Source organism: Dryobates pubescens, chromosome 15 (genome assembly GCF_014839835.1).
Source record: "Dryobates pubescens isolate bDryPub1 chromosome 15, bDryPub1.pri, whole genome shotgun sequence".
Taxonomy (NCBI): Eukaryota; Metazoa; Chordata; class Aves; order Piciformes; family Picidae; genus Dryobates; species Dryobates pubescens.
The window spans coordinates 27,231,158-27,249,647 of record NC_071626.1 but is presented as its reverse complement, the minus strand read 5'-3'; the positions used below and the strand labels follow the sequence as shown (position 1 = coordinate 27,249,647).

General features: G+C 52.4%; 1 protein-coding gene across 4 annotated transcripts in view; it reads left to right on the top strand.

Moving 5' to 3' along the window:
* Positions 1-15,004, top strand: part of IQSEC3 (IQ motif and Sec7 domain ArfGEF 3) — a 128,397-nt gene extending 113,393 nt beyond the window's left edge. The window contains exons 7-15 of one of the 4 annotated variants that reach the window (XM_054167625.1): positions 519-685; positions 3,294-3,433; positions 4,269-4,394; positions 5,612-5,711; positions 10,579-10,740; positions 11,487-11,579; positions 12,235-12,278; positions 12,362-12,441; positions 14,409-14,517. In XM_054167625.1, the coding sequence (XP_054023600.1) occupies positions 519-685; positions 3,294-3,433; positions 4,269-4,394; positions 5,612-5,711; positions 10,579-10,740; positions 11,487-11,579; positions 12,235-12,278; positions 12,362-12,436 (907 nt within the window). In that variant the 3' untranslated portion in view covers positions 12,437-12,441; positions 14,409-14,517. Of the gene's footprint in view, positions 1-518; positions 686-3,293; positions 3,434-4,268; positions 4,395-5,611; positions 5,712-10,578; positions 10,741-11,486; positions 11,580-12,234; positions 12,279-12,361; positions 12,442-14,391 lie in introns of all 4 variants that reach the window. The other 3 variants (XM_054167624.1, XM_054167623.1, XM_054167626.1) reach the window with 3 other exon arrangements.
* Positions 15,005-18,490: the final 3,486 nt, after the last annotated feature.

Genomic DNA, 18,490 nt, shown 5'->3' with positions numbered 1-18,490 from the left:
AGTGGCTTCTGAAGAACAGTCCTTGGAGCTGCTGCAGCAGCAAAGCTGTGTTCTTGTCAGATGTTCTGTGGCAGGAAGGGCACAGATGGCTAGAGTGAGGCCAGTCCTGCCATGTCTGCCATCAAGAGACTCCCCTTTCATTGTTGACTCACAGGAAGAGCTGTGCAGGGGCTTGCAGGGATGCTGCATTGCTCCCTTGGTGCATCCAGAGGAGTGCTTTGCCCTTAGCAAGGCAGGCTGGATTAGACAGCTGCTACTACGTAGTGGCACCTGCCTGAGTAGTCCTCCCCAGCCTCACTTGCTTTTTGGTTTCCTGAGGACAAGAAAGATGAAGTTTCAGTAGCCTGTTTCAGCCACTGGCGAGTGAGTTTGCCCTCAGAGAGCAATCAGTTCCTGCTCATCTGTGTGAGAGGTGGAGTCAAAGGAGGGATTTGATCCACCTGTGCTGAAGCCATTGGCACCCTGGGGCAGAGGAGTCCTATGTTCTGTGTTAAGTGTGTGCATCCCTCCTGCTGCAGCCAGAGGTACTGCATGTGTAACCCAGATGTGGTCCAGCAGTTTCACAACCCTGACACCATCTTCATCCTGGCCTTTGCAATCATCCTCCTCAACACGGACATGTACAGCCCAAACATCAAGCCTGACAGGAAGATGATGCTGGAGGACTTCATTCGCAACCTAAGAGGTGAGGGTCCTGCTTTGATTGTTTGCTTTCTTGCTGGTCTAAATGCTGCCTAGGAGAAGATGGCAAAAACCTAGTGGAGCTGCCTTTCTCCAGGGCTGCTGCTGCTCCCTGTGAGCCAGACATGGAGGGCCCTGTGAGGTGTCTTCTAAAGATACTTGGGAAGAGGAAAATGTGAGCTTTGTCCTCTGGTTAAAGCTGCCCAGCCCTCTCAAACCCACCCTTCTTCCCTGAGAGATGGTTTCCTCTTTTCATAGATCTCCCTGCGTGGAGGCAGGGAGTCCATTGTATTGCATTTTCTCTCCTTAGACACTCTGGATCATGCTAAAGAAGCCCTTTCCCTCCTTGCTGCTTGGAATGTTTGAACACATTTGCATTCTGTTCAGGCTAAATTTTCCCCTTCTTAATTGCTTGCAATTACTTACAGCAACTGTAGGCATGACAGAGTTCATGCATACATTGCCTCTTCGCAGTTTCTGATACATCAGTTCCCCAAATCAGTGTTCCTCTGTTTTTCAAGGTCAGCCCTCCCCATCTTGGTAAGAGGTTGCTAAAAGCACTCTTTCAGCTGCGGTCACAACATAATCACGGTAGAGCCACTACCTCCTCCTCATTCCAGATCTGCTACACCAGCTTACTATTGTTTGGCAAGTTTTACATCATGTCTAGACAGCTAAGTTCTTGTCTGGTTTCCCAGCCATGTTCACTCCTAGGTCATCCCAGGTCAGCCATCATCCAAGTGTCTCTTACTGCACATAGAATCATAGAACCATTAAGACTGGAAAAGACCTCTGAGATCATAATGCAATTCAGATGAAGCCCCCTCAGGTTTTCCAGCCTAAATTCCTGTCTAGATTTTGAACTTCTGTGGGTTCCTTTTACTTTTTTTCCTTTGTCCTGACTGCTGTTCAGAAAGCATTGTCTGAACCTCCCACACCTTCCTCAATTTGACAGCCACTTCGTCATCCGCTTCAGACTGCTATAATGTGACTCTGAGGTCCTCTCTCAGGTGATTTCCTCAGCTGCTGCATGGGGCTGCCAGCTGCCAGCAGCCCCTTTGGCACTGCAGCTGATAGCACTAACTCAAAAGTGGTTTTATTTCAGCTTACACCTGGAGTTGCTTGAAAATCTGCCAGTTCTCATCACAATGCATTCAGCCACCATGAGGGTCACTCACCTCCATGGTGTCACACACCACAGCTCACTACTGAGTGAAGGTCACCTGTCACAGACAGGGGGACAGCTCGTGTCGTGGTGTCACACACTGCTGCTCACTAGAGGGAAGGTCACCAGTCACAGACAGGGGGCACAGCTCATTCCAGACTCGCCTGTGCCCCGCTCAGTAGCTTCCCCAGCCTCTTTGACAAAAGGCAGGGTGTTAGGACTACATTCACAAGGATGTGAGTAAGGGAGCCAGATGACAGTGCCTCTCCATTCCTCAGCAGTACCTCTCCTGCATCACTCAGAATAGTACATCTCAGACCAGGGAGATGGAGAGAAGGCAGAGAAAATCAATATAAAACAGCTGAAGGGATTTGGTCAGAGACTGGCAGTTGAATTGGTGGTGGTTGGCTCAGGGAAGGGTGAGAGAAAACTCTTCTGCAAGGCTCTGCAAGAGTCAGACAGCAAAATCGGGAGAGTTATCTAAGGAGAGGTGAAAGAGGAAGGGACAGGGCCAAGACAGAGATATCACAGACAGAGCAATGGGAAATGTTGCTCGTAGGGACACCACAGAAGGAAAATGGTAGTGGCCACTGAGCAAGCAGGAGAGCTGATGCCTGCATTGGCAGGAGCATCTGAATCACAGCTTTCCTCCACATCTAGCACCTCTGATGACATGAAATCAATGCAGGGCTTGCTGCTGAGTGGCCCAAGATACATGAATGTGAAACTGGGGGTATAAAACTGTAGAGTACCCGTGGAAAGGAGCCACCATGCAGAACCACAATGAATTGCCCTTGGAGATCAATCCCTGCTGGTGGTGCATTAGGTGGGCTAGAGCAACAGCCTACAGTGAAATTTTGCTCTTTGTCTTCAGCCTTCCCAGCACTGCACACTGCAGAAGACATCATTCACCTGTCAGGGACCACTGGTTCTTCCCTTTCCCTTTCTCCCTGCCTACCCTGTTTAGCACAAGGGCTAAGCTGCCTGCTCCCCCAGCACAAACGTAAGAGGAAGAGTGACACAACTCAGGGCTGAGATACAGAGATAAGAGTTTAATGTAACAGAAGATATCAGAAGCACAATGCACAACTACCTTAGCTAATCACCTAATTAATCTAGTAATGCAATGCCTGATTGCCTTAGCTCAGCCTTTTGCAGAAGCAGCACAGTGGAATACAGGGAAAAACCAACAGCATAAAACAGAAACCCAGCACCAGAGCTAGCCCAAACCCACACATCCCTGTGGAAAAGAGCCAGCACCCAAGAACCTGGAACCCAGAAGCAGTAGGCAGAACAGGAAGCCTCCCATGGTGCAGTCTGAGCTTCAGGCCCCATCACACTTTGCTCCAGCCAGCACTTTCTTTGTGAAGCTGCAGCATGGTGTGGGTAACAGCAGCAGGTTCAACTCAGCCCATGACACCCGTCCCACGTTTTCTGTGCTTGGTAGGGGTGGACGACGGTGCTGACATCCCCCGGGAGCTGGTGGTGGGGATCTATGAGAGGATCCAGCAGAAAGAGCTGAAATCCAATGAGGACCACGTGACTTATGTCACCAAAGTGGAGAAGTCCATAGTTGGAATGAAAACGGTGAGCACCCCGACCCCCTGGCAGCCACCCACCCCTGCCACCCCCACCTTCCTCTCAGTCCTCTTCTCTGCCTTCTTCCTCTCTGCCCCTGCACTTCTTCCATAATACTGTCCTTGCTTGTCCTGATGAATTCACTCCTTTTTCTCCAAACACTTCCTTCCTTTCTGTCTCACTCCTCCTTCATTTTGGGGATCTCCTTGGCTCGAGCTGACGGTATCTGGTGCAGGCATTTTGTCTCCAGAATCTCACTGCAGCTCCTGCCTGCAAATGCAGGTCCTTCTTGCCACTGCTCTGGTGATAGCTCTGCACTGTTCCAAACTCCAAGACCTTGTGAGGACATTGAAAAAAACCAATTCACCCATCTCTCTGTAATGAGTTCCCTAGGGACTACTGGGGCTAAGAGACCCCCACAAGCAGAGACAGCTTCTTTAGCTGTACCCAGTCTGCACTGTGCACCCATGCATACTGCTTACCCCAGATGAGCAGAGCTGCTTCCAAAAGCCCAGGACACCTACTGATGTCCAGTGAGAGAGGATGGGCAGTCACCAATGACTGGAAGGCAGGAGTGGATGAAGAAAGGATGTGTGAACAAGACCTGTGCCTGTAACCTGCCCCACTCCTCTGCTTTATCTGGATCACAGAGGCAGAGCTCTCTGCTACTGCACTGGCAGGAAGAGTGTTGGTGAGGAGTGGCAGTGAAGAGACAATTTGAGTGGGCAGTGGGCAGAACTGGCTTGTGCTGCTGTTACTGGACAGGGCTGTGCAGGCTGAGGGTGGCAGAGACCCACACTGGCACTTCCCTCAGCCCCTGTATGGTTCTCTGGGTCTTGTGCAGGTCCTGTCCGTGCCCCATCGCCGGCTGGTCTGCTGCAGCCGCCTGTACGAAGTGACTGATGTGAACAAAGTGCAGAAGCAGGCAGCTCACCAGAGGGAAGTTTTTCTCTTCAATGACCTGCTGGTGGTGAGTGTGCTCTGGCATATAGGCACTGCAGTGATAAAACTTGCCCTGTTTTTTATAGAGATCTAAAGCCAGCCCACAGCATCCATTCCCCTGTCCTGAGGACAGGCCATTTCCTGCTCCCTCAGCATTGTAAGACACAGCTGTGAGTCTGTCATTGTTAAAAGCTTACCAAATCCAAAACTCTTCTAACCCTTGGAAAAAGAAATTGTCACATCCCACAGCCATCCAAGCAATGCCATTGCTCTCTCTCATGCCTTTGCCAGTAGGGAGGTTCATCTCATGAAAGGGAGGTTCATTTCTTTGTCTGTACTATAGTAGACAGAGCCCTTCTGTGCACTTTCAATCTTCCCTGCCAGACACTTTGAAACCACTGCCTTCTAACACTGCAAAGGCTGTAGGAGAGTAAATACTACGTACTGGAGCCCTTTGTGTTCATAGTATAGTATTCAAGGCCAGGTTGGATGTAGCTTTGAGCAGCCTGGACTAATGGAAGGTGTCCCTGCCCATGGCATGGGGATTGGAACTCGATGATCTTTAAAGTCCCTTCCAACCCAAACCACTTTGTGACTCTATGACAGTACTTTAAAAACTGTCTTGCCAGCAACCTTGGCAGCTGGTACAAGGGAGGGCAGGGGTGCACTGAGGCTGGGAGGAGGCCAGCAAGATGGAACTTCTGCTGAATTCAATGGCAAAATAAACCCATGGATGTTGCAAGTGTAAGGCAAAACCCAAACCCTTTTGTAGGAGCAAAGGATGAGAGAGCTTTCCCCACCTATTCCTCTGCACCCATTTGTAAAGTTGTGAACCTGGGCAGAGGTTCACAAGAGGTGCTCCTTGCTGTCTCTCTGCGCCATGGGATCAATCAGATCTGTAAGAACTGGCACTGAGGGGGACAGGGCAGTGCAGCAGTTGATGTGATCTTGTTCCCAGCTCTAAGGTATTCCCAAGGTGCTTCTCTTCACCCTGTCAAAGTCCAAAATGTGGGCATCAAAAAGCCAGCATTCTGGGGAGAGAGAAAAACCAGTGGCCCCAGTGCTGTGCACACAGGACTTCAGAAGCTGTTGCCAGAGCAGCAGGCCAGGCAGCTCCCTGTGTGAGGAGTCTGGCACTCACCAAGTATTACTGCCATCTACAATTAACAGGGCTTGCAGTTTGCCTTGTTGTTGTCTCACTGTTCCCCAGCACCTTGCCCAACGATTTCTCTCTCCCTCCAACAGATCCTCAAGCTGTGCCCCAAGAAGAAGAGCTCCTCAACATACACATTTTGCAAGTCAGTCGGCCTGCTGGGGATGCAGTTCCATCTGTTTGAGAATGAATGTAAGTCACTGCTCCTGCACCACCTGGAGAAGTTTGACAGGGAAAAGGAGAAGCAGGAGGGAGGGGGCTGTGCCACACAATATGAGTTCACATCAGAAGAGAGATACCATCAGGGTTAGAAGTGGAGGGAAGAAAACTGAGGCTTTGCACTGGGAATATCACTGCTCTGGTACAGTGTGATAAGAAGAGAGCTCTGGTTCCACTTGCTGGATCTGAGAACCTGCAGGAGGGTTGAACTTATGCTCACTGAAGGATCTGGCTCTTCATGGTGGCAGAGAGTAGTGGGGAGGAATGAGGCAGGCAGTCCCCAGGTTTGTCTCACTGAACTCTCAGGAGCCGACTGTAGGTGGAGAAACTCACTGACAAAACCACTGCTGCCAGCTTTAGCCACTCTTCCCTCCTGCCCAAAGGCACAACTCCCACCTCTGCCTTTGACAGAGGTAAAGGTTCAGGTGCTGCTGCTGCCTCCCTGCACTGTGCCATGCTGTGCTTTGCTGAAAGCTTCCCCAGATAGAAGCAGAGCCCTTGGACCAGCACCCACCAAAGATGGCGAGAGGCCAGCCCTAGTCAGCCTGACCTTGATGGTCTGGGAATATAGCCATGATGTGTCATGACTGAGGCTGGTTTTGTGGTGGAAGAGTTCCAGAAACAGATGGGCTCCCTGCTGGCACAGGCAAGGGGCTGCTCAGCAGTCCCAGGCAAGTGACTGATGCCCACTGGGATTTCTGTGAGCACCTGCAGAACATGCTGCAAGGAAGGAAGAACGTAGGAGCACTGTGGCCATGCTAAATGTTTACACCCTTCCTCTACCCTATTGGAAGCATAAGTCACTCCCTCCCCACCCAACCCTCTCCAACACACCAGAGCTTTCACATCCTTGTGTGCACAGAAGAGTCATTCATAACTCAGCCCCCAGATGATCAGAGCAGGGGCATCATGGCTCCCCTGGGAGTGCCCCAGGAGCTTCTAGCAAAGACATCCTATTTAGTATCTCCTGCAAAGACAGACAAGCAGATGTCCTAAACATCTTCTTATCTGCACAGATGAGACAGAGGGTGGGAAAAGGCATCTGGGGCACCACGGAAGGGTGCGGAGGGCTGGCAGCAAATAGCAGGTTGGTCCTTTGACTTGTTCGGTAAAGAGGGTGGGGAAAGTGGGCAGAGGCAGGAGCAGTGGGGAAGAACAGAAAACAGGGGAGGGGAAGACAGAAATTGAATGTAGAGAGGTGTGAGAGAGAAGAAAATGGATTTGAGACACTGGCCAGTTAAGCAAAAGGTAGAGAAAGTCCAGGGGCAAGCACAGCAAGTCCCTGAAGGCTCTTGTTCTGCTTCTGGCTGGACCTCCTGCCACCATCTACCTGCACCCAAGCTGATCTTTAAAACTCAAGGCCTTCTGTTACGATATTTTCCCTCTCTGGGCACATCACTTCATCTGCACTGCTGTGTGCTTTGCCTGTTGGGCAGTGCTGAGCATAGACCTACACCCCCAGCTCTTCCACTGTGCTGTTCTCTCTGCTCTGGTGCTCTGGTGACTCTGAAGGACAGAGTTCTTCCCAGCCAGGCTGTGCTAACAGCTAACAGCTGTGATGGAAATAAAGACGAGGCAGAAGCCCTGTCACTGCAGGGTTGATGTCTGCTCTGTCTTTGACTCCAGCTGCCAACCTCTGCTCTGCATCTGCCACAAGAGAAAAAAGTGTTGTTGACCTCTTACATGTAGTTCACTTCTCCACCGGTTCCAAAGCACTTTGCAGTAGAATACATAGAATACATAGAATAAACCAGGTTGGAAGAGACCTTCAAGATCATCGTGTCCAACCTATCAACCAATCCAACACCACCTGAACAACTAACCCATGGCACCCAGCACCCCATCAAGACTCCTCCTGAATGCCTCCAATGATGGTGACTCCACCACCTCCCCAGGCAGCCCATTCCAATGGGCAATCACTCTCTCTGTGTAGAACTTCTTCCTAACATCCAACCTGAACCTCCCCTGGCGCAGCCTGAGACTGTGTCCTCTTGTTCTGCTACTGCTTGCCTGGGAGAAGAGACCAACCTCTGCCTGTCTACAACCTCCCTTCAGGTAGTTGTAGAGAGCAATAAGGTCACCCCTGAGTCTCCTTTTCTCCAGGCTAAGCAACCCCAGCTCCCTCAGCCTCTCCTCGTAGGGCTTATGTTCCAAACCCCTCACCAACTTTGTTGCCCTTCTCTGGACACGCTCCAGCAAGTCAACCTCCTTCCTAAACTGAGGGGTCCAGAACTGGACACAGGACTTGAGGTGCAGCCTAACCAGTGCAGTGTACAGGGGCAGAATGACCTCCCTGCTCCTGCTGGCCACACTGTTCCTGATGCAGGCCAGGATGCCATTGGCCCTCTTGGCTGCCTGGGCACACTGCAGGCTCATGTTCAGCCTACTATCAACCAGCACCCCCAGGTCCCTCTCTGCCTGACTGCTCTCCAGCCACTCTGACCCCAGCCTGTAGCTCTGCCTGGGGTTGCTGTGGCCAATGTGCAGAACCTGGCACTTGGATGTGTTCAATCTCCTGCCCTTGGACACTGCCCATCTGCCCAGCCTGTCAAGGTCCCTCTGCAGAGCAAATTTACTGATGATGGACTCAATGCCCTCATCCAAATCATCAATGAAGATGTTAAAGAGCACAGGGCCCAGCACTGATCCCTGGGGCACACCACTAGTGCCTGGCTGCCAGCTGGCTGTGGCACCATTCACCACCACTCTCTGGGCTCAGCCTCCAGCCAGTTCCTAACCCATCGCAGTGTGCTCCCATCCAAGCCAGGGGCTGACAGCTTGGCCAGGAGGTTGCTGTGGGGGACAGTGTCAAAGGCCTTGCTGAGGTCCAGGCAGACTCCATCCACAGCCTGCCCCACATCCACCAGGCAGTCCCCTGGGCATGGAAGGAGATCAGGTTGGTCAGGCAGGACCTGCCCTTCCTGAATCCATGCTGGCTGGGCCTGATCCCTTGGCCATCCTCTAAGTGCTGTGTGACTGCACTCAAGATGACTGTTCCATAACCTTGCCTGGCACTGAGGTCAGGCTGACAGGCCTGGAATTCCCTGGCTCATCCAACCAGCCCTTCTTGTGGCTGGGCACCACGTTGGCAGCTTCCAGTCCTCTGGGACCTCTCCAGTGAGCCAGGACTGATGAAAAATGATGGAGAGCAGCTTGGCAGCTCATCTGCCAGCTCTCTCAGCACCCTAGGATGGATCCCATCTGCTCCCATGGACTTGTGGGGATCCAAGCGGCTGAGGAGAGCTCCAATCTCCTGCTCATGGAACACAGTGAAACTATGCTGCTCCCTGGCTCCTTCTGCCAGCTCTGCAGCCCAGCTGTCTGGAAGACATTCTGTCCTGCTAGTAAAAATTGAGGCAAAGAAGGTGTTAAGTACCTCTGCCTTTTCCTCATCCTTTGTTACAACGTTCCCCTCCGTGTCCACCAAGGAGTGGAGGTTGTCCCTGCCCTCCTCTTGCTATTAATGTATTTATAGAAGGATTTTTGTTGTCCTTCACAGCAGAGGCCAGCCTAAGCTCCAAATGTGCTTTTACCTCCCTAATTTTCTTCCTACAAGACCTAGCAACATCCTTAACCATTCCATGGGTTGCCTCCCCTTCCTTCCAAAGATGATACACCCTCTTTTTGCCCCTTAGTTCCTTCAGAAGCTCATCACCCATCCAGGCTGTCTGCCCCGGGGCTCATCTTCCGGCACACTGGCACAGCCTGTTCTGAGCCTTCAAGAGTTCTTCCTGGAAGCAGGTCCAGCTCTCCTGGACCCCTTTGTTTCTAAGGGCTGTTTCCCAAGGAACCTTCTGAGTTAGTTCCTTGAGCAACCTGCAGTCTGCCCTCCGGCAGTCCAGAGTGGAGGTCTTCTTGCTGCCCCTCTTAGCTTGGCTGAGTACTGACAATTCAATTCTCTCGTGGTCGCTGGCCCCTAAACACCCTCTGACCACCACATCCCCACCAGCCCTGCCCTGCTGGTGAAGAGGAGGTCAAGCAGAGCCTTGCCCCTGGTAGGCTCACTCAGCACCTGGGATAAGAAGCTGTCCTCCATGCACTCTAAGAAGCTCCTGGACTGCCTCCTCTCTGCTGTGTTGAGATCCCAGCAGATGTCAGGCAGGTTGAAGTCGCCCATGAGGACAAGGTCAGGTGATGCTGAGACAGCCTTAAGCTGCCTATAGAATGACTCATCAACATTTTCATCCTGGTTGGGTGGTCTACAACAGACTCCAACCAGGTTGTCTGCCCTGCTGGTCTTCCCTCTAATTCTTATCCACAGGCACTCAACCTGATGGTCCCTGATCTCCAGCTCAATGGCATCTAGTGCCTCCCTGATGTACAGGGCCACCCCTCCACCCCTTCTCCCTTGCCTGTCTCTCCTGAAGAGCCTGTAGCTGTCAATTGCAGCACTCCAGCCATGTGAGTCGTCCCACCATGTCTCTGTGATGGCAACTGCATCATAACTTTCCTGCTGCAGCAAGGCTTCCAGCTCCTCTTGTTTGTTGCCCCTACTTCGTGCATTAGTGTACATGCACTGCAGCTGGGCTGTACCTTTGTGCTCAGGTTCCCAGAGCCAATGTAACACTAAGGGAACCAAAAGCTGGAGTTTGCTGGGTTGAGCAGCACTGTGGTGCTGGTGGCACTTGCCTTGCTGCTGCAGCTTGGCCTTTCTGTTCCCTTGAAGGGCTGCAGTGCTGCAGCTTCCCACATTTTGCAGCTTTACAAACTCCCAAGGTGCCACTCAAGATGATTGGACTCATGTTGGAAGCTCTCTGTCCTTCAGAGTCACCAGAGCATCCACCTACTCCAGCAAGAGTGCCTTACACCTCTTCATTTTGTTGACATGTCTTCTTTACAGATTACCCCCATGGCATCACACTGGTGACTCCAGTGTCAGGCTCAGAGAAGAAGCAGGTACTACACTTCTGTGCTCTCGGAGCTGAGGAAATGCAGAAGTTTGTGGAAGATCTGAAAGAGTCAATAGCAGAAGTCACAGAGCTGGAGCAGATACGAATTGAATGTAAGGGCCTCTACTACAATTCACACTCCAAAGCCATCACACTGCCCCTCTCTACAAGGGAGACAGGGAAAAGGAAATGTTCTTCAGGAGCAGGAGGAAAGGGAATGAGTAGCTTGAGTCTGTATACAACTGTTCACGTGTTCACCACGAAGGCAGTCAGGCTGCATCACCACCTGGCAGGACAACTGGCAGGAAGTAACTACTAATGATGCCTGGAATAGTGAAGCCTGGACTGTCAGACCCAGAAGACTCTTCTCCATCCCAGACTCCTTTGACTATGCAAATATGATAGATGCAAATATAGCTGAGAAGTACAAAACAGGTCTGGTAGCTTATCAGAGTTGTCCTTCGCTCCAGGAATGTCCAGGAGATGAGCAGTCTGTAATGTATTCCTCTGTGACCTGTCTTACACAGATCAGATGTCCATGTAGTCTTTGATGTCCTTTCTCTGTATGAGACAAAGTAGCTCAGCATCATGGTCCCTACCTGTGTGGCAATAACCTGTTCTGTCTAACTTGAGGTCATACATAGGAGGTCCTGGGGAGATAGGAGTTCCTCCCCATGCCAAGTCCTCTCCAGTTTCTGTATTTTGTCTTGGCTGTTTCTCTCCCCACCCCTTCTTGACACTCCCTTGTTTATTTTCTTGCACTAACTCTCCTTGCTGACTTCCCATATTGCTCCTTCAGTATGCTGCTGTCCTTCCCTCTCTCCCTGTCCTCATCCATTTCTGTATGTCTGTCCTGCAGGGGAGCTGGAGAAACAGCAAGGGGCAAAGCCTCTCTCATTAAGGACCAACGGAGCCCAGATGGAGCTACAGTCTAAGCAAGGTTCTCCAACAGGTAAAAGGACACCCAGCTTCTCTTGGTCAAGCAGTGCTGCCTTTGCAGATGTGCTCTCGTTAATTCCTGTGAGAATAGCTGCAAAAAGAAATGCTCAGGTTGGTAGCCTTGGGCTAACAGTGCAAACCCCAGAGCAGGTGTGCCCTTCAGATCCTCTGGAGAAGCCAGCAAAGCCTCCCTGCTCAGTCTGGAGCTGAGAGACCTAGCAAAGAGGCAGAACTAATGGAGCATAGGTAACTTCTGGAGGACCTGGCCCACATTTTCTCCCCTGAATTGATACAACACCATGCCAGCTCTATTGACTGCCTTTAGCCTCTTCACCAACATCTTGGACTGGCCTCTGTTTATCAAAGGCTTTGTGTCCATTCATGCCTTGGCTTGTGTGCCAGCAAAAAATCAGGTGCAGAGGTGAGTGGTTACCAGCTCACTGGAACAGCACTGAGATTAGGACCTAAGGGTAGGACCCCAACGGGGCCTCCTCCTACCTGGCTAAGCAGCTACCTGGTTGCAGGAGGGTCTGGGTTTGTTCTTGCAGGCAAGGGCCTTGCTTGGCCCTGCATCTCTTCCTGTAGATTTCTAGTCCACAGTGGAAGGGCCAGCTCTTGAGCAGAGGTACACAGGCCTCATGAGTGAGATGTTTTGTTTCATTTCAAAGGCAAGAAGGATGTGGGGGAGAAGGTCTCAGACAGCACAGTGGAGGTAAGTAGAGTGCAGAGCAGCTGAGGTAAGTAATTCTCTCTCACTTCAGCTCTTCTCACATTCTCTGTTGTTTCTTTTCTCAGGTTTTAATCAATGCCTCCCCAGCCAGACTGACAATTTTACCAATTTCCAGAGATACAATTAAAAGTTACTGCTAGGACGGGTAATACAACTTTCAAATCCAAACTAAACTTCAAAGCATTTTCAATCCTTTTTTATAACTGTAACATCCCTCATGGACCAAGCTCCAGAACGCTAGAGACTAACCCACCCCACTGCTTATGGGGAGACTGAGAGCTCCACAAAGGACTTCCCTGACATGCTAACTCCATGCAGCATCACATGCAAGTTCCCTGCAGCCCAGCTACCCTGCACAATTTCTGCAGCTCTGTCCCTCTGCCTCTCCTGGAAGGGGATTCAGCATGGCCTTTGTATACCAGGCGTTCCCTAGAGCTTCCCCTTCCTAGGCAGGGAGCTTGGCTGTCCTGTGTACTTCTCTCTTTGCAGGGATGACTAGCATCCAGTGGGTTGCCTGTTTCTTCACAGACACCCCTACACCCACTGCCTGTGAGGAAACAGGAAAATGTGAGCTTCACACAAAAAATCTTGGTCTGCTACTTCCTACTCTTCCCCTGTCTGGAACTGCTCTGAATTTTCCCTTTTCCAGGCTGTTCTTTCCCCTCATGTCATAGATATTTACTTGACGAGTTCAGCTTCTCTGTGGGGAGTGGGTGCAGCTTCTCTCCCCTGGCAAGCACCCCACTGCCCTGCAGACACCACCTTCCTTCAGGTGCTGCCTCTCCCAGCCAGGTTCCTATTCCTTTTGGGAGGAGAATGGTTTCCATGACTCCTGCCACTCCAGGCCCAGCACACTGCCTGGATAAACATTGACACGAAATTCTGTCCTGCTGTGCAACAAGTCTGAGCAGCCTCCTTGCTTGAGTGAGGACACAGAGCTCCTCCTTATCCCAGTGTGATGGGAAGTGTGTCCACTCCTCAGCTTGGCCTCCCTGGTTGCTGGCACTGCAGCCCAGCATCTGCACCATGGGGTGCCCCTACTGTCCGCAGCCCATCGGTACCCCTGCCCGGCTGGGAGCGCCGTGCCAGCCTGCAAGCACTTGTTCCCTGCCCAGGGTTTGTCACTTGTCTGGCATTCTTTATTTAACTGGCAGCTTTGCTGTGGGTTGGGGTCTCCATCATCAGCCCACATCCTTGCCAGGCAGAGCTGTAGCTTCCTCCACCCTTCGGGAAGTGCTGTTTCCTGCTCTGCTTCCCCTGCTGAGGGACCTCCAGGCCGGGCTCAGGCTGCACTCTGAGCTCCCTTAGCTGACTCCATTACCAGCATCTCTCTGAGGACCCTGCTTCCCTTCCCCCTTTCAGCTGCACAAGCGATACTCTGCCAAGCAGAGAAGCATTTCCATTTCTCTGAGGTTATCTAATCTGCTGCCATTCCATCATGAGTTTCTTTTCCCATTGTGTGAGCTGGATGGGCATTTTTTCTTTCTTTTCTCTCTTTTTGAAAATCATTTCCTTCCACTGACAGCCATCAAACAGAGCAGAGGGAGCTGCCTTGTGCTCGAGTGTGTCAGATCTCTGCTTTCCCTTCGTACACAGATTAGCCAGGCATGTGCTGCTCCTTCCTGCTCAGCAAGGCAGGCAGCCGGGCAAGCCTTGAATCTCTCTGCCTCTCTCTGTCTCAGATTCAGCCACCATTGTTTTGCTGAAACGTCCAGCCTCGATTATCTGAGCCCTTGCTGTCTGCTTCCCCTCTCCTTTTAGCTGCTGGGGACCGGGGCATGGCCTCTGGGGTCTGCTCACGACTGTGAGCCTCCACGGACGCCTCCTCCGCTAGAGCTGCGTTCCCTGTGCTGTTTGACAGCCAGAGCTGGCCCCGCGCTCGGGAAGGCTCTTGCCTCTGACCCGGTGGAAAGGACAGGGCTGGACGGCGCTGCTGGGGGAGCCGCGCAGCTGGGGCCGAGCCTGTCCCGATCTCTCAGGCCGGGAGGGTTTGGTGCATGTGAGGCCGGCCGGTGGCGGGGGCTCAGGGCAGCCAGCAGCCGCGGATGGGAGAAGTCTTGTAACGTGTAATGCTTCTTGGCTGTTTCTAAACTAGGTGTCAATTCACAACAGGCTTCAAACGTACCAGCACAGCTCCAGCCCGGGGCCCGAGAGTGGGATGCAGCCCAGCACGCGGCTTAGCGCGCCACGGGAGCGGCTGGAGGCAGCACTGGTGCCCTCGCACCCCGCCTCGGCGGGGACCCTCGTGCAGTGCCAGCAGATCGTCAAAGTCATCGTCCTGGACAAGCCCTGCCTGGCCCGCATGGAGCCGGCCCTCAACCAGACTCTGACGCGCTACGTCTCCTCCGACTCCTGCACCTCCACCCCCTGGCGCGCCGTGGGCGGCGGGCTCCCCGGCACCCCCATGAAGCTGCTCCATCAGCCTCCCCTGCCCCCTCCCCCTCCCCCCTACAACCACCCCCACCAGTACTGCCCCCCCGGCTCCCTGCTTCAGAGGCGCAGGTACTCCAGCGGCTCTCGCAGCCTGGTGTAGCCGCACCACCAGCACCAAACCAGCACAGACTTCCCTGCTTCCCTTCCCCACGCCTCCCAGGGACCCTTTCTGCCTACAGAGATCTAGTTTGTGATTTATTTTTTAGTAAAAGAAGAAGAAAAGAAACCAAACCACCATCTGACTTCCCCACCTCTCACCTGTGTCCCCTCAAGATGATGCTGTGTGGAGCCATCTCTAGCCCCTGCCACCCTCCATGCTCACACACTCCCACCCCCTGCCAGCTCAGCTGGCCTCCCCTGCTCCTGCTGCCCCCACGTAGCACTTTGCTGCCCTGTTCCTCAGAGGCTTGATGACCTTCTGCTTTCTAGGCACTGTTGTCTTCCATTTGCTGCTCCTCAACCTCCTCCCCTGCCTTGCATTTACCTGGCCACAGGTTTGTACCTGCCCCAAAACTTCACCAGCCTCAGAGAGAAATGAACTCACCCATGCCAGGGACCAACCTCGGGGTGCTCTTGGGGGTGGAGTTCCCCTGCCACCACTGCTGCTGTCTGCTAAGCTGGAGCTGAGAACTTGTACCTCTTGCTATGCTTTCTCTTCATCACTCTTCAGCTATTGTCTCCTGCAGCAGCCTGTTCCAAGAGAGGGAGCACACAGTGAAGGAGAACTCGAGGAGGAGAGACTGTCCTGAACTGTACTACAGGGCAAAGGTGGCCTCACCCTGAACACCAAAACTCTTTCTGTTGTTGTATTGGAGCATTGTACCAGAGAGCTCTGCTGAGCCCCAGCAGACCTCCTCACATGTAAATACACCTGGCTGGCAGTGTGTGTGTGGAGCATGCTTCCCACCCAGCACTTCTGAGGGAGCAGAAGAGAGGGACCAGCCCAGGGAATGCTCTCCCAAAGAGCTGGCCCCAAGCAGTGCCCTGCCCCCTCAGCACACATGCACACAAAGATTGTCTGCTCTAGCACAAATCAGAGCCACTTCTGCTTTCCTCCTTCTAGCTGCCTTTGTGTTTCCTGCCCACCTGCTTTTTTATGTTCTGAAAGCAAAGCCAAGTGTTAGGTTCACCTGCTGGAGTGGATGTTCCTTTCACTTGGGCTCTTCCTCACCCATGTGAGGTCCCATCTGTATCTCTTGCTTGCCTCCATCAGCCCCTCCTGTAGGAAAGCTGCCCAGATACCAGACTCCAAGGCCTTTTCTCCTCTCTCCCTCCTTATGCCAGCTTCAAAGTGAGGGAAGGGGAAGATCCTGAGAGATACCAGCTCTTCTCCTCTGCTTTAGTTGGGATATTGATGTGAAGGAAGGCAGCATTGAAAATGGGCTAGGGATGTATTTTTGGAACAAAGTGTCTTTGAGCAGTAGTGAGGGGGAAGGTATTAATTAGCTTAAAGGCTCTGGTCTCACTCAGTCACTTTATCTCCCTTCGAGGCTTAAGAAGATAAACTTCAGAATTTTAAACCAGGACAGAATCCATCTCAGGCCTTTCTTTTATTGTTTTATTTTGTGAGGGAGAGGTACAAATGCTCTGCCTTCCTGTGCGAGGCTCAGCCGGGCACCGGGTGCTGGTGGCACAGCCGTGGGGTGAGGAGCTGCTGGCACTGGTGGGGGGGTGCAAAATGCCAGGGAGAGGAGGGCAGTGCAGACAGGTGCAGGACACTGTTTTACCTTGTGGGGTCAAAGCTGCACGTGGATGTCCCTAGAGATCACACCAGTGTGCTCATCTCTGGGGATAGTGCCAGGGCATCAGGAACTGGCTCCCCTCCTTGGGTGTCTGCTGGCTCTGCTGGGAATGTTCAGATGAAAGAGATCACATACCTGACCTGAGCATAAACCCAGCTGGGGTTAGGGAACTGGGCAAGGGCTGGGGTGAAGGGGGAAGGAGGCTGCCCACTTCCAGGTCCCCTTATTTCTGAGCCTGACCATGCACCCAGGTGCAGGACTTAGCTGAGCAGGGCACTAGGCTGATGCTCTTATATACAGTAGCACGTGGACTGACCAGGAGCCAAGAGGCATAACCTCAGGGAGGACTGCAGGGAAGACAGAAAAGATTGTAAGAAAACCCTGACTAGAGGCCAAGGCTTCCCTTGGACCAGAGCAGCTTTCTTCTAGCCAGCCACTCAGTGCAGCGAGCCACCCCCAGGGGGAGGTTCTCACCTCAAGCCAGGGCTCAGCCCCCTCATCAGCCAGCTGTGAGGCACAGCTGGCTGATCTGCCACTGCCTCCCTCCAGGGTGACACCCTGCCACCCCATGGCAGCCAGGATGTCTCTGTCTTGCCTGTAGCTTCCTGGGAAAGCAGAGGTGTGGTGTTGCCAGTGTCTGGTCAGGCAGTGTGGCTGCCATTTGATTGCTTCTCTCTGCTGCTGTGAGAGGGCTGCCACCTAGGAGAGACTGGCCCAGTCCTCCCTTCTCAGAGGTCACTTTGCTGTCCCAGAGGAAAGGCAGTACCTGTTTGCTTGGGTTTTTCCCAGCTTGCAGTGAGCCACTGGAGGTCTGTGTGAGCCAAATAAATGACATTTTGCTTGGCATTTAACACAAAGTGACAACAGCAAAGACCTGAAGGCACTTGGTGACATAAATTTTTAGATAAAATACTCATATCAATGTCTATGAAGTTCCTACAAGAGAGGTTTGCTGCTTTAATAATTGATTGGGAGGTGTACAAGAATGTAACTAAGAAGCAAGGAAGCTTCCCTGGGCCTCCCTTCATCGTGCTGGATGAAGGGTGGGAGCGAGGTCAGTGGAGTGCTCTCAGGGCAAGCTGGCTCCATTGCCCTGCCTCTGCCAAGGCTACTGCTGGCCTTCAGCTCTGGGCACAGAAGCAAACAGAGTGAGCCTGTGCTGTCTTCTGGCCTAGCAGCAGCAACATCTCCTGTGGGTTTAGCTGGAGAGACACCAAAGTGTTCCATTGCAAATTGCTCTAAACTATCCCGTGTAGCCCTCTGGACTTGGCTGTTTGCCTTTGGAGGTTGGTCTGGAAGGGTGTCAAGCACTTTAAAGCATGTCTGCACCTCAGCTATCTATTGTCTGCTCCCACAGCCCTCCCACACACAGGCAAGACACATGCACTCTGAGTGTAGTCCTGTGAGCAGACACCTGTGCACACAGAGTGCAGGCTAGAGAGCCTTGGGTTGTCAGTGCCAGCAAAATGAAGGACAAAATGTATGCTCCAGCTCCCCTGGAGGGACCAGCCCCAAGAAGAATCACTAGCTCGTGGCAGTTGTCCTGATCATGAACCTAGCACAATCTTCCAGGTGGAGGGACCAGGCAGGAAGCTACTGCAGAGATTAGATGGACCCAAATGAAACAGAGGCTTTTTGCTTGATGAATTCAAATCCTTCTGTAGCAAAACAGGAGGAGGGGAGAGGGAAGAGAGAAGCCCTGTAACAAGTATTCTGCAGTGAGCATTGGGTGGCTGGCAGCCAAACAAAAAAGGTCTTGCTGGGCAGTGGAAGAGAGCAAGGGGTTGCTGAGGTCTACACTAACCATTAGGCTCTGTCCTGATTCTCTCTTCCTTATGCCAGTGCAGAGCCAGTGAAGTGAATCTCTTTATGCCAGGAATGGGGAAAATGCAGCAGGAGAATCAAGCTTAGTGCCAACAGTTTGGGTTTATTGTGGTGTCTGTCTGCTACTTGTAGTACATCCAATGCTGTAGTCTGGGCCACTGTGGTAGCAACACTCAGTGCTTTCTCCAGGACCTG